At 47.1% G+C, this 25,088-nt stretch overlaps 1 protein-coding gene across 1 annotated transcript in view; it reads right to left on the minus strand.

Moving 5' to 3' along the window:
* Nucleotides 1-24,624, minus strand: part of LOC123484539 (kalirin-like) — a 34,648-nt gene extending 10,024 nt beyond the window's left edge. The window contains 22 exon segments of the mRNA XM_045215002.1: nt 21-113; nt 7,526-7,615; nt 7,825-7,894; nt 10,913-11,089; nt 11,363-11,487; nt 11,731-11,913; nt 12,038-12,160; nt 12,372-12,487; nt 12,669-12,810; nt 13,033-13,109; nt 13,112-13,181; nt 13,735-13,953; nt 14,147-14,266; nt 15,708-15,874; nt 18,499-18,784; nt 18,880-19,027; nt 19,352-19,527; nt 19,666-19,857; nt 20,167-20,289; nt 20,732-20,962; nt 23,757-23,888; nt 24,497-24,624. Of these exon segments, the coding sequence (XP_045070937.1) occupies nt 21-113; nt 7,526-7,615; nt 7,825-7,894; nt 10,913-11,089; nt 11,363-11,487; nt 11,731-11,913; nt 12,038-12,160; nt 12,372-12,487; nt 12,669-12,810; nt 13,033-13,109; nt 13,112-13,181; nt 13,735-13,953; nt 14,147-14,266; nt 15,708-15,874; nt 18,499-18,784; nt 18,880-19,027; nt 19,352-19,527; nt 19,666-19,857; nt 20,167-20,289; nt 20,732-20,962; nt 23,757-23,888; nt 24,497-24,529 (3,093 nt within the window). The 5' untranslated portion in view covers nt 24,530-24,624.
* Nucleotides 24,625-25,088: the final 464 nt, after the last annotated feature.

Here is a 25,088-nt window from a genome sequence, read left to right on the forward strand (position 1 = left end):
GTATTTCTCATGTTCTGTACCTTGAGAAGGAGCTGGTACTTGGTGATGCGCTGAACCGGCTTGATGAGCGCTGAGGAGATAGAGTTAGCAAGACCATGCCTCCTCTGGACCTCCTAACACACACACACACACACACACACACACACACACACACACACACACACACACACACACACACACACACACACAGTGTAAGATCATGGCTGAACAGTTGTAGCCATCTACAGGCTAGCAGACTAACTGTATTATGCTGAGATGTGGACGAGAGAGATTGAGAGAGAGTGAGAGAGAGAGAAAGAAAGAGAAAGCTGTGAAATGATCTGAGAGACAAGGCAAGAAGGGCCTTCTATGCCATCAAAAGGAACATAAAATTTGACATACCAATTAGGATCTGGCAATAAATACTTGAATCAGTTATAGAACCCATTGCCCTTTATGGTTGTGTGGTCTGGGGTCTGCTCACCAACCAAGAATTCACAAAATGGGACAAACACCAAATTGAGACTCCGCATGCAGAATTCTGCAAAAAATATCCTCTGTGTACAACGTAAAACACCAAATAATGCATGCAGAGCAGATTTAGGCCGATACCCGCTAATGATCAAAATCCAGAAAAGAGCCGTTAATTTCCACAACCACCTAAAAGGAAGCGATTCCCAAACCTTCCATAACAAAGCCATCACCTACAGAGAGATGAACCTGGAGAAGAGTCCCCTAAGCAAGCTGGGCCTGGGGCTCTGTTCACAAACACAAACAGACCCCACAGAGCCCCAGGTGTTATGTGGGCAGCTTGTCTCTCCCTTTTCTGTTTCCCTTCCTCCTTGTTTTGTCCCCTCTTTGTCTGTTGTATCTGTATGTGTGTTTGTCCCCATTATGTGGGTGTGTCTGGAGTGGATCGGGGGGCGTGCTCAGGATCTGCCTCTCCTGTGCAGCTGCGGGTTGTTTCCAGTGATTCCTACCTACGCAGCTGCATCCTATTCTCTCATCAACCTGCACTACTAATTCCTGGGCATGGCTCTCCACCGGCGCCAGATCGTTGTTCTTACTAGAGCGGTAACTTGGCTCACCAGTAAAGTTATATTGTCTTTGTCTTCAGCCTGGCTTTTTACTCTCCTTAACCTGTCGTTTGTTTTGTCTTCAGTTCAGACATACCTCCCAACCTGCCTGCCTGCCTTCCTGCCTGCCTGCCTGCCTCAGCCTCTCCTTCCTCCGGAGCCGACTAGCCCACTCTGTTCCTTTTATTCAGTTGTTTTTTGGACTAAGACTAATTGAACTTTTATTAAAATATTTTTGTTTCTTCCACTCCCTTAGTCGTGTTGTGTTTCTCTGAGTGCTGGGTTTAACCATAGCGTAACAGAACGATCTGGCCCTGGACCCAACAGAGAAACAGCACGGGGCAAACGAAGACAGCTTCCAACAAGCTATCCAGGCTCAAGGAACGTTGCTAGGACAGCATGACCAATTGATTCGGACTCTTTTGGAAGATAATCATCAACTGCTGAACCAGGTGTCAGTTAACTACGCAAGTCTCTAAATTGTCTGTTATCAGTTCTCCATCTCTCTCTGACCCCCAGTTTGATGCACCCCAAGTTGTTTCCTCGGACATTATGCAGGCTTCGTTCCATCGGGAACCCCCGGTCACGTCGCCTGAACCGTTCAATGGAGAATTGGACAAGTGCCGGGGATTTTTGCTTCAGTGTGACTTGATTTTTTCGGCAGAGACCACTGTCGTTTTCTACTGATTCCTCTAAGGTACATTATGTTCTGGGGCTGTTAAGAGGGAAAGCTCTGGTTTGGGCTGAGGCTGTGTGCTCAAATCAAACTTTGACTGGATTGACTTTTGCTGATTTTTCTGCTGAATTGAAGACCGTTTTTGACCATCCTGACCATGTGGGTAATTCCTCCAAGATACTTTTTAATTTGAGGCAGGGTTCTAACAGTGTGGCTGAGTACTCTATTGAGTTCTGGACGTTGGCAGCGGACTCCAAGTGGAACAATGTGGCACTTCAAGGAGCATTTCTAAACGGTTTGAATGAAGCCATTAAGGATGAACTGGCTGCTCGTGATGAGCCACATGATTTACATTCTCTCGTTTCCCTGTCCATTAAGCTAGACAACCGGTTGCGGGAGAGGCGTCGGGAGAGAGGCGGTCGGCCACATCTAGGAGGACGAGTTCCCCAGCCTTCAACCACTCGAGACTCGCCTCCCGGAGCCGGCAGCTTCTTGTTCCTGATCCCATCCCGAGCACAGAGGAGGAACCTATGCAAGTGGGTCGAGCTCGACTACCTCCAGCAGAGCGGCAACGGGCGCCTCCAGGCGGGTGAGTGCCTGTATTGTGGAGACGCCACACACATTCTGGCTACATGCCCTAAGCGACCAAAAGACAAGGCTCGCTCGTAACGGTGGGTCTACTTGCGAGCCCAGAGTTAGATCCTGAACCCATCATTCCCCGATTACAAGTACCTGTAACCTTACGTTTCCAGAGTCATTCCCTGCCACTCTCAGCTCTCATAGACTCAGGTGCAGAAGACAACTTTATTAGCCACCAGTTCGTTACACAAGCTCGTATCCCCATGGAGCCACTACCTACCCCCATTCGGGTCACAGCCCTTGATGGCGCCTCCTCGCGGAGATAACTCATCAAACCACCCCCGTTTCCCTAGTGATTTCTGGCAATCATTGTGAAAGCATTCAGTTAAGAGTTATGTCTGGCTCAGCTACCTCCCTAATCCTTGGCTTCCCCTGGTTGGCTCTTCACAACCCACAAATTGATTGGACACGTCACACCATTCTCAGTTGGAGCACTAACTGCCATTCAGAGTGCCTTAGGTCAGCGGTTCCCCCACTAAGAGTAACCCAACTCATCCCTCAGCTCCTCTCGATCTGTCATCTGTCCCCAAAGAATACCATGACTTAGCGGAGGTTTTCAGTAAGGACAAGGCTCTGTCTCTACCACCACATAGGCCTTATGATTGCCCTATTGAACTGCTTCCTGGTGCTCCCTTGCCCTCTAGTCGCTTATACAATCTGTCCCGACCGGAAAGAGAGGCAATGGAGCAGTATATTGGTGATTCTCTGGCCTCGGGCATAATCCGTCCTCGTCGTCTCCCTTTGGGTGCAGGTTTCTTTTTCGTGGAAAAAGAAAGACAAGTCGTTACGCCCCTGTATCGATTTCAGGGGTTTAAACAACATAACTGTTAAAAACAAGTATCCCCTTCCACTCATCAACTCTGCTTTTGAACCTCTGCATGGCGCCACAGTTTTCTCAAGCTCGACCTCAGGAACGCTTATCACCTTGTCCGAATTCGAAAGGGAGATGAGTGGAAAACCGCTTTCAACACTCCACTGGGACATTTTGAGTATTTGGTCATGCCCTTTGGGCTCTCAAACGCCCTGCTGTTTTCCAAGCCATGGTGAACGATGTTCTTAGGGATTTTTTGAACCGTTTTGTCTTTGTATACCTGGATGATATTCTTGTTTTTTCCAAGTCACCCGAGGAGCATGAGTCACACGTCCGTCAAGTCCTTCAACGGCTCTTGGAGAACAAGCTGTACGTCAAAGCAGAAAAGTGTGAGTTCCACAAACAGTCTACATCGTTCCTTGGTTTCATAATTGAGAGCGGGCAGGTGAAGGCGGACCCCGAGAAGATCCGGGCAGTGACGGAATGGCCCACACCCACCACCCGTAAGCAACTTCAACGATTTTTAGGCTTTGCTAACTTCTACCGTAGATTCATTAAGGGTTTTAGTAAAGTGGTGGCACCCCTTACTAGACTCACATCCCCAAAAGTCCCTTTTCTGTGGTCCCCTGAGGCGGAGCAGGCGGTAGGGGTTTTGAAGGAACTGTTTTCCACCTCCCCCGTGTTGATACACCCCAATACCTCTCTGCAGTTTGTTGTGGAGGTGGACGCGTCGGACTCAGGTGTGGGAGCAGTCCTCTCCCAGCGCTCCCCCACTGACCAAAAGCTTCACCCCTGTGCTTTTTCTCCAAGAAATTGTCACCCACAGAACGGAATTACGACGTTGGAAACTGGGAACTGCTGGCGGTCAAGCTAGCACTGGAAGAATGGCGGCACTGGCTGGATGGAGCTGAACTGCCGTTTGTGGTCTGGACAGACCACAAAAACTTGGCTTACATCCAAGCCACTAAGAGACTCAACTCACGCCAAGCCAGATGGGCCCTGTTTTTTAGTAGGTTTAACTTTATTCTTACATACAGACCGGGGTCAAGAAATGTTAAACCAGATGCTTTGTCCCGCCAGTTTGCTGACCCTTCGGAGACCAGCGAGCCTGAGGCAGTCCTGCCTTCCTCATGCGTCGTGGCGGCAGTACAGTGGGAGATCGAGTCTCTTGTGAAGACTGCACTTGCCACGGACCCGGGACCGGGTGATGGACCTCCCAACCTACTCTTTGTTCCCGAGATGGTCCGGTCTCAGGTGTTGCAGTGGATTCACACCTCCCGTTTTGCTGGTCACCCTGGGATGAGACGCACGTTGACGCTGCTTAGGAGACATTTTTGGTGGCCTTCAATGGAAACTGACGTTCGGGCTTTTGTGGCAGCCTGTTCAACCTGTGCTCGGGGCAAAGCCTCCCATCAATCCCCTTCGGGGCTGCTGCTACCCCTCCCAGTTCCCAGCCGTCCCTGGTCCCACATAGCCATAGATTTTGTCACCGGCCTACCCAAGTCTGAAGGTAATGATACTATACTTACCATTGTGGACAGATTCTCTAAATCTGTTCACTATATAGCATTACCAAAATTACCGTCTGCCAGTGAGACAGCGGACCTCCTAGTCCAACATGTATTCCGTCCCCATGGAATACCTGTGGACATCGTATCTGATAGAGGCCCACAGTTTACTTCCTGTGTTTGGAAGGTTTTCTGTTCTGCTTTGGGTGCTTCCGTTAGTCTGTCCTCAGGGTTTCATCCCCAGACCAACGGTCAAACAGAAAGAGCCAATCAAAACCTCGAAGCAACCCTTCGTTGTGTGGCTGCTCAACATCCATCATCCTGGGCCAAACATCTGCCTTGGATAGAGTACGCCCACAACTCCCTCACCACCTCTGCCACCGGCCTTTCACCCTTCGAAGTTACCATGGGTTATCAACCCCCTCTGTTTCCTGCTCAGGAGAAGGAATTGGCTGTTCCTTCGGTTCAGGAGAACCTCCGCCGCTGCCAGAGAGTGTGGAGCGACGGCTCGGGAAGCGTTGCTTCGGACCACCGACAGGAACAAGACGACAGCGGATAGGAGCAGGACTCCCGCACCTGTGTTCCATCCTGGTCAAGAGGTTTGGCTGTCATCTAAGAACGTACCTCTTCGTACCAAATCACGCAAGCTGTCTCCCTCGGTACCTGGGTCCGTTTGTGGTGGAGTCCATCATTAACCCCGCTGCGGTTCGTTTGAAGTTGCCTTCAGCCATGAAGATACACCCTACTTTCCACGTCTCCCAACTGAAACCTGTGTCCTCCAGCCTTTTGTGTCCGCCGGCAGATCCACCTCCACCTGTTCGCCTCATTGACGACCATCCGGCCTACACCGTCAGTAGGCTCCTGGACTCTCGGAGGCGGGGTAGGGGTCTCCAATACCTAGTCGATTGGGAAGGTTATGGACCAGAGGAGAGGTCTTGGGTCCCTAAGCGTTTTGTGTTGGATCCTCAGCTGATCACGGACTTCCATCACGACAACCCTGACAGGCCTGGTGGGTCGCCAGGTGGCGACCATTGAGGGGGTACTGTTATGTGGGCAGCTTGTCTCTCCCTTTTCTGTTTCCCTTCCTCCTTGTTTTGTCCCCTCTTTGTCTGTTGTATCTGTATGTGTGTTTGTCCCCATTATGTGGGTGTGTCTGGAGTGGATCGGGGGGCGTGCTCAGGATCTGCCTCTCCTGTGCAGCTGCGGGTTGTTTCCAGTGATTCCTGCCCACGCAGCTGCATCCTATTCTCTCATCAACCTGCACTACTAATTCCTGGGCATGGCTCTCCACTGGCGCCAGATCGTTGTTCTTACTAGAGCGGTAACTTGGCTCACCAGTAAAGTTATATTGTCTTTGTCTTCAGCCTGGCTTTTTACTCTCCTTAACCTGTCGTTTGTTTTGTCTTCAGTTCAGACATACCTCCCAACCTGCCTGCCTGCCTTCCTGCCTGCCTGCCTGCCTCAGCCTCTCCTTCCTCCGGAGCCGACTAGCCCACTCTGTTCCTTTTATTCAGTTGTTTTTTGGACTAAGACTAATTGAACTTTTATTAAAATATTTTTTGTTTCTTCCACTCCCTTAGTCGTGTTGTGTTTCTCTGAGTGCTGGGTTTAACCATAGCGTAACACCAGGACAGCAACACAATTAGACCCAACCAAATCATGAGAAAACAAAAAGATAATTACTTGATACATTGGAAAGAATTAATGAAAAAACTGAGCAAACTAGAATGCTATTTGGCCCTAAACAGAGAGTACACAGTGGCAGAATGCCTGACCACTGTGACTGACCCAAACTGAAGAAAAGCTTTGACTATGTACAGACTCAGTGAACATACCCTTGATATTGAGAAAGGCTGCCGTAGGCAGACCTGGCTCTCAAGAGATGACAGGCTATGTGCACACTGCCCACAAAATGAGGTGGAAACTGAGCTGCACTTCCTAACCTCCGGCCAAATGTATGACCATATTAGAGACACATATTTCCCTCAGATTACACAGATCCACAAAGAATCTGAAAAAAAACCAAATTTGGATAAACTCCCTTATCTACTGGGTGAAAAACCACAGTGTGCCATCACAGCAGCAAGATTTGTGACCTGTTGCCACAAGAAAAGGGCAACCAGTGAACAACAAACAGCATTGTTGTCACACCCTGGCTCTGGGACTCTATATGTTGAGCCAGGGTGTGTTCATTCTATGTGTTGTATTTCTATGTTGGGAGTTCTAGTTTGTTTATTTCTATGTTGGCCTGAGTGACTCCCAATCAGAGGCAACGAGTGTCAGCTGTGGCTGGTTGTCTCTGATTGGGAGCCATATTTAAACTGTCTGTTTTTCCCTTTGTGTTTGTGGGTTCTTGTTCCAGTTGGTTTTGTGTTTGTACCGTGGACTTCACGAGTCGTTTGTTGTTTTGTTGTTTGTCCGTATTTATCACTAAAGATAAATAAACATGTTCGTTCATCACGCTGCGCCTTGGTCCATTCCATACGACGATCGTGACAATTGTAAATACAACCCATTTTTATGTTGATTTATGTTCCCTTTTGTACTTTAACTAAAGACATTTGACATGTCTTTATTCTGTTGGAACTTTTGTGAGTGTAATGTCTACTGTAAAAATAAAATAAAATAAAAGTTTATTTCACTTTTGTTTATTATCTATTTCACTTTCTTTGGCAATGTAAACATATGTTTCCCATGCCAATAAAGCCCCTAAATGTAATTGAAATTGAGAGAGAGAGAGAGAGAGAGTGAGTGTGAGTGTGTGTGAGAGAGAGAGAGAGAAAGAAAGAAAGAAAGAAAGAAAGAAAGAAAAAGGGAAATGGAGAGAATTTTTCACCTCAAAGAAGCCTGCCCCATGTTGCTGGATCAGAAGGCTGGAGTCTGGTTTATTTCTACAATACGTCACATACATGTGGAACTTATCCGCCTGAGAGAGAGAGACAGAGAGAGAGAGAGAGAGATAAAAAGAGAGATAGAGAGAGCGAGAGAGAGAGAGAGATAACTTTGGGTGAGAAGGGTCAGACAACACTCATGCAGTACTGTGATTAATTGAAACAAACTCTCTCTCTCTATCTCGCTCTCTCTCTCTCTATCTCGCTCTCTCTGCTCTAGCAGACATCATGTGTTGGTGGTTACCCAGGTGACGAAGCAGTGACCCACATCTTCAGGTAGCTGTTCATAGTTCTCCAGCTCCTTCAGGAAAATACTGCAACAAAACACAACCCATCGTTATAATACTGCAACAAAACACAACCCATCGTTATCCGCTATACACACATCTGTTATGCTATGCCCACACCCCTCACATCTGGACCTCCAAGCCAGTTCCATTGCAAGTGTTTATTGCGCTATCCGTGCTGAAGCTGCAACATCATTTCAGCCATTTAGTTTCCTACTTGTTTCTGACTGAAAAGTTCTGTTACCGAAATCCCTAATTTGCTTAGGAAAAAACATTCCCTATTCCCTCAACCCTTGCTCTCTTTACGTGAAACATGTAAGCATTGCATGCATGTGACCAATAAGGCCTGACCTATAGCCTATCATAATCACATCAATAAATTGGTTATAACAAACTCCAAACACAATAACACGTGACAGCAAAATGGATGAGGAGGATGTGAAAAAGAAACTCGAAGCGGGTTTACTGGTTGCTCAGGAGGGAAAGGGGAAGTCAGATCTGTGGAAGACATTTGACTTAGTTGTGGAAACTACCGGAAATCAAGAAAAAGGAAGGTATAGGAGCAAGCGTTGCGTGAGTATAATGTGTGCCAAACAGTTGCTGTTATATTACAATATTATTATATTTTCTGACCATTTGGAACAGTGTAAACAACACTAAATAAATAAGTGTACCAGAGAGTATGTTCTAACGGGAAGAAATATAAATAAAGCCTTTATTACAGCAGACTAAAAACTAATTAAGTAATACCCGGCTGTTCGAAAGATAATTTTTTTTGTAAAGCCTTTATTACAGCATAGCAAAGATTTAAAAAACTGCTGAATCTGTGAAATTGCTTTATCCGACATTTTGCCGTTGCATGAGGCTTGGTGCTCAAGGAATCAGTAGGATATTAAACAAACACTCAAACAGGCAACAGAAGCTAGATCTGTCTTTTTTCTGTAGATATACAGTGCATTCGGAAAGTATTCAGACCTCTTTAACTTTTTCCACATTTTGTTACGTTACAGCCTTATTAAAAAAAAATAAGTTTTCCTCATCAATCTACACACAATACCCCATAATGACAAAGCAAAAACAGATTTTCAGAAATGTGTGCAAATGTATTACAAATTAAAAACTGAAAAAATACATTTACATAAGTATTCAGACCCTTTACTCAGTACTTTGTTGAAGCAACTTTGGCAGCGATTACAGCCTCAAGTCTTCTTGGGTATGACGCTACAAGCTTGGCACACCTGTATTTGGGGAGTTTATCCCATTCTTCTCTGCAGATCCTCTCAAGCAATGTCAGGTTGGGATGGGGAGCGTCGCTGCACAGCTATTCTCAGGTCTCTCCAGGAATGTTCAATCGGGTTCAATCCGGGCTCTGGCTGTGCTATTCAAGGACATTCAGAGACTTGTCCCGAAGCCACTCCTGCGTTGTCTTGGCTGTGTGCTTAGGGTCGTTGTCCTCTTGGAAGGTGAACCTTCGCCCCAGTCTGAGGTCCTGAGTGCTCTGGAGCAGGTTTTCATCAAGGATCTCTCTGTACTTTGCTCCGTTTATCTTTCCCTAGATCCTGACTAGTCTCCCAGTCCCTGCCGCTGAAAGAAATCCTCACCACCATGTTTCACCGTAGGGATGGTGCCAGGTTTCCTCCAGACGTGACGCTTGGCATTCAGGCCAAAGAGTTCAATCTTGGTTTCATCAGACGAGAGAATCTTGTTTCTCATGGTCTGAAAGTCCTTTTGGTGCTTTTTGGCAAACTCCAAGCGGGCTGTCATGTGCCTTTTACTGAGGAGTGGCTTCCATCTGGCCACTCTACCATAAAGGCCTGATTGGTGGAGTGCTGCAGAGATGGTTGTCCTTCTGGAAGGTTCTCCCATCTCCACAGAGGAACTCTGGAACTCTGTCAGAATGACCATCGGGTTCTTGGTCACCTCCCTGACCAAGGCCCTTCTCCCCCGATTGCTCAGTTTGGCCTGGCAGCCAGCTCTAGGAAGAGTCTTGGTGGCTCCAAACTTCTTCCATTTAAGAATGATGGAGGCCACTGTGTTCTTGGGGACCTTCAATGCTGCAGAAATGTTTTGGTACCCTTCCCCAGATCTGTGCCTCTACACAATTCTGTCTCGGAGCTCTACGGACAATTCCTTCAACCTCATGGCTTGGTTTTTGCTCTGACATGCACTGTCAACTGTGGGACCTTATATAGACAGGTGTGTGCCTTTCCAAATCATGTCCAATCACTTGCATTTACCACAGGTGGACTCCAATCAAGTTGTAGAAACATCTCAAGGATGATCAATGGAAACAGGATGCACCTGAGCTCAATTTCGAGTCTCATAGCAAAGGGTCTGAATACATATGTAAATAAGGTATTTCTGTTTTTTATTTCTAATACATTTGCAAACATTTCAAAAACCTGTTTTCTCTTTGTCATTATGGGGTATTGTGTGTAGATTGATGAGGGGAACAAATTATTTAATCAATTTTAGAATAAGGCTGTAATGTAACAAAATGTGGAAAAAGTCAAGGGGTCTGAATACTTTCCAAATGCCCTGTTTATAGATGATTTATAAAGTCAGGCACATTTAACAGTTAGGCTATTGATTATAGACCTAATTAAGTCAGGGTTTCCTCTCTCCTTTTCTTAGACAATTAGGTTAAGGCAAGGGCTGTTGCACAATTATTTTTTAGATAATATAACCATATACAGTATCACATGTCTTAGAGTGATGGACTGTGCCATCCCTGTGGCCTCCACAATGGATTAGTCCACCGAGACAGGCGCTAATCAGACAGGTGTCTTGTGCACCATCAGAATAATAATAATAATGTGACTGCTCGACTAAAGAAATCTCGGTCGACCAATAGCCTATCGACCAAACAATCGACCACAGTATAATACATGTCATAGATGTCATAGACCTGCATAACTCTAGAATGTCAGGATAATGGCAGCCATCTTGGTTATGGATCAATTCCATTAATGTTCTATTTAATGATATGTGCTAAACGCCATACGTTACACACCGGTTGTGCTATACAGACTATAATCTACACACCTGTTATGGAACTCATAAATGTCCTGGATGTTCCCAAAGACAACGTCATCCTTGTTGGCGATCCTAATGGGGATCTCTTCAGAGCCACTGGTCATCTCCCACAGGTAGGTGTCGATACACTCCTGCAGATCCTTCACATACACCCTCTCTGTCTGAAGAAGCTCTGACATGATATACCTGCAGGAAAAATAAGAAACTGGCTACTTTTTAAATAAATACAATTATCCCACCATCTCTCTATCTCTCCCTCTTCTCTCTCTGTCTCTCCCTCTTCTCTCTCTCACACACACACATACACACAGACACACACACACACACACACACACACACACACACACACACACACACACACACACACACACACACACACACACACACACACACACTTACCCTCTCTCTGTTTCCCCCTCTCTCTCTCTCTCATTCTCTCTCTTTCTCTGTTTGACTCACTCTTTCTTCCTGGCAGTCCTCCTCTTCTCATCGCTGACCTCGTGGTTGGGGTCGTTCAGGTTCACTTCAGGGTCAGAGTCAGAGAGGCTGTTGGGGATGAGCTCCAGCTCCAGGTCCTTATTGTCCTACAGGGGACACCGTACACAGAGACAATTCAATACCATTCAGAGAACTTCATTGACATGAAGGAAACAGACGTGGACAAAAAGCACATGCATAAATCATCCAGTGCTATATCAGCTTGAACTGGAATCAGAGACACACATACACGTGCACCCACCAGCCGAACAAATTCAGTCACCCTCACACACATGAAAGACACCCAGTCATCAACAAACACACACTCCAACCCTCACACACACACACACCTGAGTGCAGCCTCCCAGTGCAGTCTCCAGTGTGTTCCGGTACTGGCCCATGCGCATGGAGAACTCTCGGTAGCGCTTGTCCACCGTCGACACACACCTCCGTAGCTCCACCCTGTGGGAGTGGCCCTTACCCAGCATGCTCTCTGCCAGCTGGATCAGCAGGTGCACCTTCTCCTGAGTGTGCTGGGAGGAGGTAGAGGGGAGAAATGGATTGTGGGCACTATTCTGATATACCCCTCACCTTTGTAGTGTGTGTCTGCATGTGTGTATGTGAGTGGGTCTGTGTGTGTGGTGTGTGTGTGTTCACCTTAGCCGAGACGCAGAATTCTCTGTGTTGAGCCAGCAGGTCCTGGGTCTCTGCGCTGGTTGCCCCTGGCGACGTGTGTGTGGACAGATAGTGCTCACCACTCTGCTGCAGCCAATCCAACGCCTGGAGAGAGAGAGATGGAGAGAGAGATAAAGAAAGATAGAGAAAAAGAGAGAGGGAAAGGGTGAGAAAAAGAGAGAGAGAGAGGAGGAAAAGTCTTTTTCAGGGTAATGTAATTGTCTGGGTGCCAACAGGCGCTGGTATAATTCTACATCTCAAACTCAGTTTTCCAAACTGTTTGTGGACTCATCCAAAGGAGGCGTGGCAAACTCACCTGTTGGGCGTGGCTCTGGAACAGCAGGTACTGTTGACACTGGTCCAGACGACGCTTCTTCAGAGTCCAGAAATGTAGAACCCTGTTCTCCCTCTGCAGGAGCTCACTGAGGATACCTACAAGAGGAACGCACACACACACACACACACACACACACATTTGCACAGCCAGGTATAAACACAGTGGCTGAAATATCATCATCATGCATACGGATGCTCCTCTGTCTCTCTCTCTGTGTGTGTGTGTGTGTGTGTGTGTGTGTGTGTGTTCGTGTGTATTGTAAATGTGTGTGTTCACCTTTGACCTGCTGCTCAGGCACACGGGAGTGACCAGTGACCTCAGCTCCTGCACTGTGCCCGGAGATGGTTGCCATAGTAACGCTGTTGCGGTGGATGTACTTGAGGAAGACCTCTGCGTTGCGCCTGGCCAGGGTGCATGCCTGCAGGAAACAAGGGGTTAAAACATACCAACAGAGACTGTAGCTAAAAACTGTCTCTTTATCTCTGTCTCTCTCTTAATCTTTCTGTCCTCTCTCTCGCTTCTCTCTCTCTCTCTCTCTCTCTCTCTCTCTCTCTCTCTCCCTCTCTCTCTCTCTCTCTCTCTCTCTCTCTCTCTCTCTCTCTCTCTCTCTCTCTCTCTCTCTCTCTCTCTCTCTCCATACCTTGAGAAAGGCTTCTTTCTGTTCCATGTGTTTGTTGATGAGGGGGAGGAGGTGTTCGGCAGGCCCCTGCTCCCCTGTCGCTCTCCGCCACCACACCAGTCCTCGTCCCTACGATACTCCTGCTCCAGGCTTTCCAACACACCACAAACCTGGGGGAAACACACACATACAGTTTGCCTGAGTATATACATGTGGTCGCTGTCCACTGCCCTGTGGTGCTGAACTTCTGAATTCCAATGATGTCGCTGTCCGATTGAATGGTACTGAATCTCCAATCGCCGCTATTACAGCTGGTTATTAAAGCCTGCGATTACAACTGGTTATTAAAGCCTGCTATTACAGCTGGTTATTAAAGCCTGCTATTATAGCTGGTTAATAAAGCCTGCTATTATAACAGATTATTAACCCCTGCTATTATAGCTGGTTATTAAAGCCTGCTACTATAGCTGGTTATTAAAGCCTGCTATTACAGCTGGTTATTAAATCCTGCTATTACAGCTGGATATTAAAGACTTTTATTACAGCTGGTTATTAAAGCCTTCTATTATAGCTGGTTATTAAAGCCTGCTATTATAGCTGGTTATTAAATCCTGGGCTACAAGAGGTGTGAGGGTGAGGTTTGTGGTTATGGTTGAACAGGGATGTAGACACAAGGCTAGGGTTAGGGTTGAGGTTGATAAGGAGATAGTGACTCTGACTCACCTGTTGTGAGGTGCGGTAGAAGGCTGCGGAGGCGTTGACAAGTTTGAGGCGGTCCTCCATCCGCAGCATCAGGGTCTGCCAGTGTAGCGCCACCGTCTGTGCACACGCCCTCACTGCCTCTGGGTCGTAGTGGCCCGCCCTTACCAGCAGCTCTGCCCGCTGCTGCAGCGCCAGCGCCACCTGGTGGGTCCTCTGGAGAGAGTCAGCATGAAGCAGAGACTGGGGGGAGGAGGGGGAAGAGGGGAGGAGAAGGGGAGGGGGTAGAGAGGGACCCAATGGGGGCGAGGGGGGGGGATTAAAGAAAGAGAGAGGAACTCATATAAAAACTGCTTTGGCAACATTGCTTTATGTCAATAGAGCTTGTTTGCATTAAAGGGATTTGTAGTTGTTGATTTGCAGTGGGTGTAGTTACCTCTATGGCCTGTTGGAGGCGCTCATGTTCTCTCTGTAGTTGTTCAGCCTCCGACAGAGAGCTGGAGTTCACCATACAGGAAGACAACATCACCTCTCCTTCACTGATCCAGCCCAGCACCTGGGAACACACACACACACACATATAGATATACATTACATATACACGTTATATACGTGCAGGTTTCTGTTCATGTGTGGGTGTGTGTTGATGAAGATTTTTCAATAAACTATTGGATAAACAAAGTTAATCACAGACATGACGAACATGGAGTCAGAATTGAGCATTGGTGCTCTCTGTTGCTGGGCAGGAACTTGATTGGTTCCTTTCACTGGGTTTGTGTGTGTGAAATGGGGATCTGACCTCGGGTCGAATTCCTCGCTCTTACCTAATCCATGGCTATCCTACCTTATCAGAGACTGAAACCAGACTGTTGCCTTTTGCCTCTCTCCTCAAACAAAGTCCTGAGAGCGGAGCCAGCGTTGAACAGAGTTCAGACTAATCATGAGTAATTACAGCATGACGGGGAGGGAAGAGAGGAGTGGGTTTGGGTATGTTTGAGAGATTGAGTGTGGACCTGTCATGTCCAACAATCAATCTTCAGGTCAAGCCAGGGTGAGCCGGGGTTGAACAGAGTTTAAACTGAACATGATTATTTTTTGCATGACAAGGGCTTGATTGATTGTACTTCTATTGTTTCTAAACTGAAGAGAAGTCAAATGTAGCTGCTATCATAGACTAAGGAAGTGGGCGGAGCAGTAGAGAGGGGGAAACTGAGGATGGTGGTGGGGGAACCCAAGAGGGAGGGGCTTTAAGCTAAGATGTATGTGAATATGACTATATAAACGGAGAGCTGAGAGGTAGACGGGAGGATGCTTTGCAAATCACCCCGGCTTTGTGTTTGTAATAAAGTCTATCTTAATTCTACAAAAACTCTGAAATACTTTGATTCTTTGATTAGTATAAGGATGACATTTTCCACATCAGTCTGTGTGTGTACCTGTTTGTGGTTAGGGTTGACCCTGGATGTGGACATAATAATAATAATATGCCATTTAGCAGACGCTTTTATCCAAAGCGACTAACAGTCATGTATGCATACATTTTTACGTATGGGTGGTCCCGGGGATCGAACCCACTACCCTGGCGTTACAAGCGCCATGCTCTACCAATTGGTCATATACAGTACATGTACACATTATACACGTGTATGTGTGTGTGTTCGCAAGTGGACGTGTGAGTTTGTGTGCTACATGTGTGTTTGCTAGTGTGTGTGTGTTTACCTGGTTGACCTGAGTCTGTAGGTGGCGTAGCTACAAGCCTTGCTCCAGGTGTGTGTGTGTGTGTGTTTACCTGGTTGACCTGAGTCTGTAGGTGGCGTAGCTGCAAGCCTTGCTCCAGGTGTGTGTGTGTGTGTGTGTTTACCTGGTTGACCTGAGTCTGTAGGTGGCGTAGCTGCAAGCCTTGCTCCAGGTGTGTGTGTGTGTTTACCTGGTTGACCTGAGTCTGTAGGTGGCGTAGCTGCAAGCCTTGCTCCAGGTGTGTGTGTGTGTGTGTTTACCTGGTTGACCTGAGTCTGTAGGTGGCGTAGCTGCAAGCCTTGCTCCAGGTGTGTGTGTGTGTGTTCGACTATCTGGTGCAGCTCCTTCTGCTTGTCCTGTAGAAGCTGTTGGAGCCCCTCCACCTGAGAGGACAGATCAGTCTCCCCCTCAGCTGTCAGCTCAATACCTGGAACACACACACACATGTACGTGGACACACACATAGACAAATACACACACACAGACGCACACATACACACACAGACACACACACACACACACACACACGTATCTATGTGAATAATATCCCATCCTTATGTGTATGTCTGTTTGATGATTATACAGAGTGTATACTGTTCACCACTAGATGGTGCTAAGGCATGATGTCAGCTTGGAAGATCCCTTCCTATATAAATCTGGCTGTTCATTAGTCTTTCTGTGATTCCTCACATCCTATATACTCGCTTCCTATCTCCTCGCATCCTATATCCTCATATCCTATCGCCTCACCTCCTATCTCCTCACATCCTTTGTCAACTGTATTCCAGGAGAAGGTTCCTCCCCTCTGACCTTCTTCTCCAATGGATTTTGAGAAGGAGAAGAGACTATGCAAGGAATCGTGTGTGTGTGTGCGAGTGCATAAGTGTGTGTGTGTGTGTGTGTGTGTGTGCTTGTGGTCATTATGTATTCGTGACTGCATGAGCATGCGTCCATCTGTGTGTGTGGTTACCATGGGATGGTTCATGGCTGAATTCTCCTCACATTCTGACTGTGAGCGGTCGTCTCCATGGTAAATTCAATATGTACGTTTCCATAGGGACCAGCTGTGCACTTGAGAAAGCAGTTTCCATGGTAACCCCAATCCCTTTCCCTCCCCTCCCCTCACCCCATCACTCTCAATGTGTCCCCATCTTTCTCTCTCCTCTCCCTTACATTCACCCCATCTTTCTCTCTCCTCTCCTTGACATTCACCCCATCTTTCTCTCTCCTCTCCTGACATTCACCCCATCTTTCTATCTCCTCTCCCTCACATTCACCCCATCTTCTATCTCCTCTCCCTCACATTCACCCCATCTTTCTCTCTCCTCTCCCTGACATTCACCCCATCTTTCTCTCTCCTCTCCCTCACATTCACCCCATCTTTCTATCTCCTCTCCCTCACATTCACCCCATCTTTCTCTCTCCTCTCCCTGACATTCACCCCATCTTTCTCTCTCTTCTCCCTCACATTGACCCCATCTTTCTATCTCCTCTCCCTCACATTCACCCCATCTTTCTATCTCCTCTCCCTCACATTCACCCCATCTTTCTCTCTCCTCTCCCTGACATTCACCCCATCTTTCTCTCTCCTCTCCCTCACATTCACCCCATCTTTCTATCTCCTCTCCCTCACATTCACCCCATCTTTCTCTCTCCTCTCCTTGACATTCACCCCATCTTTCTCTCTCCTCTCCCTCACATTCCATCTTTCTATCTCCTCTCCCTCACATTCACCCCATCTTTCTCTCTCCTCTCCCTGACATTCACCCCATCTTTCTATCTCCTCTCCCTCACATTCACCCCATCTTTCTCTGTCCTCTCCCTCACATTCACCCCATCTTTCTATCTCCTCTCCCTCACATTCACCCCATCTTTCTCTCTCCTCTCCCTGACATTCACCCCATCTTTCTCTCTCTCTCTCTCTCTCTCTCTTCCTCTTTCTCCCAGCCTCTCTGTCTTTTTCTTCATTTTAATCTCTCTCCCTCTCTCTCCCCTCTTCTCTCTCTCCCAAAACCTCTCTCCCTCCCTCTTTCATATTCCTCCCATCTCTCTCTCCCTCCCTCTCATATTCCTCCCATCTTTCTCTCATATTCCTCCCATCTCGCTCCCTCTCTCCTCTCTCTCTCCCAAAACTTCTCTCCCTTGCTCTCATATTCCTCCCATTTCTCTCTCCCTCTCTCTCAGCCTCTCCTTCTTACTTCATATGATGAATCACTCTCTCCTTCGCCCAAATCCTTCCAACTATACAGTATCTCTCTCTCTCTACCAGTCTGTTCAAGTCAAGGAGGAGGAGGAGGATGAGGAGGTATGTTATAAGTGAGGGATGTATAAGTGGAAGGATGGTTGAATGAACGGAGCGAGGCGTATCACTCTGCAGTCTGACTGCACTCTCCTCAGGGGCACTTTGACCAATCACATTAGCTGTCGTCACGCGTCGTCTTTGCTAACTGGCTAAATGCCCAGAGGGGAAGACAGGGTATAGGCTGAAACATGACTCATTTCCTCTGAGAAATATGTCAGGGTTAAACAGAAGAATGCTGTTAGATAGTTCATAGTATTTTTGGGTGAGTGATTCCCATTCATTATTTTCAAGCTTACACGCCCAAGATTCCACAATGCATTGAAAAGCTTTACCCATCAACATCTCTCTCCCCCTCTCTGTCTGTCTTACTCTCTCCACCTCTGTCTTTCTCGATATCTCTCTCCCCTCTCTCTCCTTCTGTATCTCCCTCTCTCTGTCTCTCTCCCTCTCTCCATCCCTCTCTCTGTCTCCCTCTCTTCCTCTCTCCATCCCTCTCTCCCTCCCTCTCTCAGTTTCTCTCCCTCTCTCCATCCCTCTCTCCCTCTCTCCCTCCCTCTCTCTGTTTCTCTCTTTCTCTCCATCCCTCTCTCTGTCTCTCTCCCTCTCTCATCCCTCTCTCCCTCTCTCCATCCCTCTTTCTGTCTCTTTCTTTCTTTCTCTCCATCCCTCTCTCTGTCTCTCTCCCTCTCTCCATCCATCTCTCTCTATCTCTCTCTCTATCCCTCTCTCCATCTCAATCTCTGTCTTACCTGAGGCCTGTACTTCGGTGATGTATTGCTGAAGGTCGTGACCCTGCTGGACGACCTCATAGGTCATGTTGTTCATGGCTAGCCGTCGCTCCATGTGTCTGTGTATGCGCTGCTGCGCTAACGTTAGCCCTTCTGGGTTAGCATCCACTAGCCTCGATTGCGCTAATGCTAGCTTCTCCTGGTTGGCTTCCACTAGCCGCGGTTGTGCTAGCGTTAGCTTCTCTGTGGTGATGTCCTGGGCCTGCTTCTGGAGGTCCTGCTTCCACGCCTCCATCTCCCCTGACACCTACAGGGGGCAGTAGTGAGGTCAGAGACCAGCTAAAGCACAAACACTCTCTCTCACACACACACGTACACACACACTCGCACAAACAGCCCTACCTCCAGAGAGCACTGCTGAAGTATGCGTAGCTGCAGATAGACGTCCAGCCTGATCTTCCTCTGGTGGAACAGCTCCTCCAGCTGAACCTGGGCCTCCTCCAACGACTGCAGCACTGATTCCACATGGCCCACTGAACTGCCCTGGGGCCTGGCACACACACACACAAACGCATACACACACAACCGCACAGAGATGTGCACACACAGGGTAAACACACATACATGCATGCACACAGACATACATATAAACACAAACACATGGTAAATACACGGACGAACGCACACACACACACACACACACACACACAAGAACACACACACACACAGACAAGCATGGGGACCAAGCAAACACAAAAACAAACAATCAGCGCCAAATAAATAGAACCAGTCTAGAGAGCTGACGAGAACATCTAACACAGAGTAAATGAATGGAAACCAGGGATATTGAAAGTGTGTGTGTATGTGTGTTTACCTGAGCTGTAGGATGAGGTCCTCTCCCTCCCTGATGACAGAGAGCGAGGCGTCCTGTGTGTTGGCCTGTTGTTGCTGCTGCTGGGTGATAAGAGCCTGTAGAGACTCCACTGAGTCAGGACACACACACACCTCCCCTGCCATCTGCCTCTGGAGACCCTCCATCCACGCTGACAGCTGCACACACATATCATATATATACACGCACACACACACACACACACACACACACACAGAAAAAAACATATGTAGACACACTTTGTGACAGGGTGTGTGTGTGTGTGTGTGTGTGTGTGTGCGCATGCATTAAGGTACCTCTTTGGTGTGTATGTAAAAGGAGACAGCGAGGTCCAGCAGTAGTTTCCTCTGTTCTACTCTCTGTATGAAGGCCTGCATGCGGAGTTCCAGGTCCCCAGCAGCAGAGTAGATCTCCCCCTCCTCACACTCCCCTGACTGGGCAAGCTGACCTGCTGCCTCCAGCAGCTTCTCAGCATTGGTATAGGTGTTCTACAGAGAGAAGGGGAGAGAGAGGGATGAGAGAAGGAGAGAGGGGAGAGAGAGAGAGAGAGAGCGAGAGAGAGAGAGAGAGAGAGAGAGAGAGAGAGAGAGAGAGAGAGAGAGAGAGAGAGAGAGAGAGAGAGAGAGAGAGAGAGAGAGAGAGAGAGAGAGAGAGAGAGAGAGAGACAGGCCACCCCCAGGGTCGAGGGTTTGAGGCCAGGCTACCCCCAGGGTCGAGGGTTTGAGGACAGGCCACCCCCAGGGTCGAGGGTCGAGGGCTACCCACTGAACTCGCTCCATAGCATAGTGTTACTGTACCTGGGCCACCTGTTGAAAGTCGTCATGGCGTTTCTGCAGTGCTCGTGCTCGGTGGAGGCTCTTCCCCACACCGGTGTGCTTATTGAGAAACACCTCTCCATGCTGCTCCACCCAGTCCAGAACCTACAGGGTGAGGATGAAATAACAATGACACAGCTTTCTCTCTCTGTGTGTGTGTGTGTGTGGTTTTACTATCCTTGTTGGGACCAGAACGCCTCACAAGGATAGTAAAACAGGGAAGAGTCTGACAAGCGGGGACATTTCGCCGGTCTCACCACGAAAAAGGCTATTTTAGGCTTAGGGGTTAGGTTTAGGGTTACAATTAGGGATATAATTAGGGTTAGGGGTTAGGGGTAAGGTTTAGGGGTTTGGGTTTAAGGTTAGGTTAAAGGTTAGGGTTAGTTTAAGGGTTAGGGTTAGGTTTAGGGGTTAGGGAAAATAGTATTTTGAATGGAATCAATTGTTTGGTCCCCACAAGGGTAGCAAAACAAACGTGTGTGTGTGTGTGTGTGTGTTTGTGTGTGTCCAAGCCCAGGTCAGTGAGAGTGGTAAAGGGCTTCAGTACCTGCCGTACGTCCTGCTGGAAAACACACAGCTGCAGACGCTGGTGTAGGCGGAGCTTGCGGTGTTGCCACGCCCCTTCGACATGCTGGTGACCCTGCATGACCTCGTGCAGAACTCCCATGATGCCGTGTGTTGCGGCTGTGAAGTCAGTGGTTGCCGCTGGTAACCCAGACTCGTCAGGCTCCGCTGGACGCTGAAGCACTTCCAATAGGGCTTTACCGCTCTCACTGACCTGGGGTCGGACACACACACACACACACACACACACACACAGACACACACACACACAGACACACACACACACACAGACACACACACACAGACACACACAGACACAGACACACACACACACACACACACACACACAGACACACACACACACACAGACACACACACACAGACACACACACACACAGACACACACATAAACAACACATATTAAAGCACATAGGTAGGATACATGTGCACACAGAGTACATGAACACCAATAAACAATTTATATAAACTAAATATATGTAAACAATTTACATAAATCATTAAACTGGATATAAAACAATGTATTTAAACCTAAACACATAGACACATACAGAGGTGATGTGAGTACATGTACAGTGCATTCAGAAAGTATTCAGACCCATTCCCTTTCTCCACATGTTGTTACGTTACAGCCTTATTCTAAAATTGATCAAATTATATGTTTTCCTCATCAATCTACACACAATACCCCATAATGACAAAGCAAAAACAGGTTTTTAGAAATGATTTACATAAGTATTCAGACCCTTTGCTATGAGACTCGAAATTGAGCTCAGGTGCATCTTGTTTCCATTGATCATCCTTGAGATGTTTCTACAACTTGATTGGAGTCCACCTGTGGTAAATTGAATTGATTGGACAGGTCCCACAGTTGACAGTGCATGTCAGAGCGCCAGAGTTCCTCTGTGGAGTAAGGAGATGTCACGGATCCCTCCGAGGCTGCCTCCTCTCCTTGTTCGGGCAGGCTTCGGCGTTCATCGTCACCGGCCTTCTAGCCACTGCCGCTCCTCTGTTCATCATTCCATTTGTTTTGTCTTGTTTTCACACACACCTGGTACATATCCCCTCATCAGTGTCTGTATAACTATTCCTTCTGCTCCCCATGTCTTTGTGTGTTATTGTTACTTTGTGGAGTTATCGCTAGCTCGGTTGAGTATTTTTGTTATTTTATCGCTGGGAATATTTACCTGTGTATGTCTGGTTCCCAGTACGCATTTAAGTCGCACTGGGATCGTGTTTACGCATTGCTGCGGACTACCTTATTGGGCTGAATAAAGCATATTCCTTCTTCACACTCTGTCCATCCCATCGCTATAGGAGAACCTTCCAGAAGGACAACCATCTCTGCAGCATTCCACTAATCAGGCCTTTATGGTAGAGTGCCCAGTCAGAAGTCACTCCTCAGTAAAAGGCTCATGACAGCCCACTTGGAGTTTGCCAAAAGGCACCTAAAGACTCTCAGACCATGAGAAACAAGATTCTCTGGTCTGATGAAACCAAGATTGAACTCTTTGGCCTGAATGCCAAGCGTCGCGTCTGGAGGAAACCTGGCACCATCCCTACGGTGAAGCATGGTGGTGGCAGCATCATGCTGTGGGGATGTTTTTCAGCGGCAGGGACTGGGAGACTAGTCAGGATCGAGGGAAAGATGAACGGAGCAAAGTACAGAGAGACATCCTTGATGGAAACCTGCTCCAGAGCGCTCAGGACCTCAGACTGGAGCGAAGGTTCTCCTTCCAACAGGACCACGACCCTAAGCACACAGCCAAGACAACGCAGGAGTGGCTTCGGGACAAGTCTCTGAATGTCCTTGAGTGGCACAGCCAGAGCCCAGACTTGAACCCAATCGAACATCTCTGGAGAGACCTGAAAATAGCTGTGCAGCGATGCTCCCCATCCAACCTGACAGAGCTTGAGAGGATCTGCAGAGAAGAATGGGAGAAACTCCCCAAATACAGGTGTGCCAAGCTTGTAGCATCATAACCAAGAAGACTCAAGGCTGTAATCGCTGCCAAGGTGCTTCAACAAAGTACTGAGTAAAGGGTCTGAATACTTATGTAAATGTGATATTTCCGTTTTATTATTTTTTTATACATTTGCAAACATTTATAAAAACCTGTTTTTAGAATAAGGCTGTAACGTAACAAAATGTGGAAAAAGTCAAGGGGTCTGAATACTTTCCCAATGCACTCTACATCTGTACCAGTGGAGGCTGCTGAGGGGAGGACGGCTCATAATAATGTCTGGAATGGAGTATAATGGATGGAATGGAGCGGTATCAACCACCATCTATTCCATTCCGGCCATTGTTATGAGCCGTCCTCCCCTCAGCAGCCTCCACTGATCTGTACTAATTGTAAGTCGCTCTGGATAAGAGCGTCTGCTAAATGACTAAAATGTAAATGTGTGCGTGTGTTGTGTACCTGTGTGTAGGCTGATGTTATCTCTTCGTAGAGTAAATGTAAATGTGTGCGTGTGTTGTGTACCTGTGTGTAGGCTGATGTTATCTCTTCGTAGAGTAAATGTAAATGTGTGTGTGTGTTGTGTACCTGTGTGTAGGCTGATGTTATCTCTTCGTAGAGTAAATGTAAATGTGTGCGTGTGTTGTGTACCTGTGTGTAGGCTGATGTTATCTCTTCGTAGAGTAAATGTAAATGTGTGTGTGTGTTGTGTACCTGTGTGTAGGCTGATGTTATCTCTTCGTAGAGTAAATGTAAATGTGTGCGTGTGTTGTGTACCTGTGTGTAGGCTGATGTTATCTCTTCGTAGAGTAAATGTAAATGTGTGCGTGTGTTGTGTACCTGTGTGTAGGCTGATGTTATCTCTTCGTAGAGTAAATGTAAATGTGTGCGTGTGTTGTGTACCTGTGTGTAGGCTGATGTTATCTCTTCGTAGAGTAAATGTAAATGTGTGTGTGTGTTGTGTACCTGTGTGTAGGCTGATGTTATCTCTTCGTAGAGTAAATGTAAATGTGTGTGTGTGTTGTGTACCTGTGTGTAGGCTGATGTTATCTCTTCGTAGAGCGTCTGGTGTTGTTGTATGGACGCCTCCAGCTCTGCCATCTCCACCGTCAAAGAGTCGTCAGCACACGCCTCACACCAGCGCTCCACATGCCCCAGGAACTGAAACATAATGCACACACGTCACATGTATATACACACACACGTTATACACAACCCAACAGTCACAAAAACAAACAAGTTCTAAACACATAGACCTTACATCAGCACTCTACACGGCCCAGGAACTGAAACATGACACACTAAGTTATATTTCCTGTCAAACTCATTACACACTGAGTTATATTTTCTGTCTAACTCATTACACACAGAGTTCTATTTTCTGTTAAACTCATTACACACTGAGTTCTCATTACACACAAAGTTATATTTTCTGTTAAAGTCATTACACACTGAGTTCTTATTACACACAAAGTTCTATTTTCTGTTAAACTCATTACACACAGAGTTCTATTTTCTGTCAAACTCATTACACACAGAGTTCTATTTTCTGTTAAACTCATTACACACAGAGTTCTATTTTCTGTCAAACTCATTACACAAAGAGTTCTATTTTCTGTCAAACTCATTACACACAGAGTTCTATTTTCTGTTAAACTCATTACACACAGAGTTCTATTTTCTGTCAAACTCATTACACACAGAGTTATTTAGGCTAACTTCTCTTTAAAGGTAGACTCAGATTGAGATTAGCGAAATGCAAGACACACCTGTTCCGCTCCCTGGTGGAAGTCGGTGGACATGACCAGTGTGTTGCTGCGTTCCTCCAGCACTGATATCAGCCCCTTCCAGTCCTCCTGGAGCCGTGACGAGACACACGTGATCCGCTCCGCTCCGTAGTGACACCCCCTCACACAGCCGCGTCGAGACGGAGACCACCCCGTCCACGTTCACACTCCCCATTCTGAGGAGGGGTCAGAGGTTAGGGTTAAAGATCAGTGTTCATGAAGTGACAGTACCATACATTAGAGTTCACAACTCATGTTAATAGCGCCATAGAGTTAAAGGTAAAGTGTAATAGAACGTCTGTAATGTAGAGTTCAAAGTGTCATGTAATAAATAGAATGTCTGTACCGTAGAGTTAAAAGTGTCATGTAATAAATAGAATGTCTGTACCGCAGAGTTCAAAGTGTCATGTAATAAATAGAATGTCTGTACCGCAGAGTTCAAAGTGTCATGTAATAAATAGAATGTCTGTACCGTAGAGTTCAGTGTCATGTAATAAATAGAATGTCTGTACCGTAGAGTTCAAAGTGTCATGTAATAAATAGAATGTCTGTACCGTAGAGTTCAAAGCGTCAT

This window comes from Coregonus clupeaformis, unplaced genomic scaffold (assembly GCF_020615455.1).
Source record: "Coregonus clupeaformis isolate EN_2021a unplaced genomic scaffold, ASM2061545v1 scaf0348, whole genome shotgun sequence".
Taxonomy (NCBI): Eukaryota; Metazoa; Chordata; class Actinopteri; order Salmoniformes; family Salmonidae; genus Coregonus; species Coregonus clupeaformis.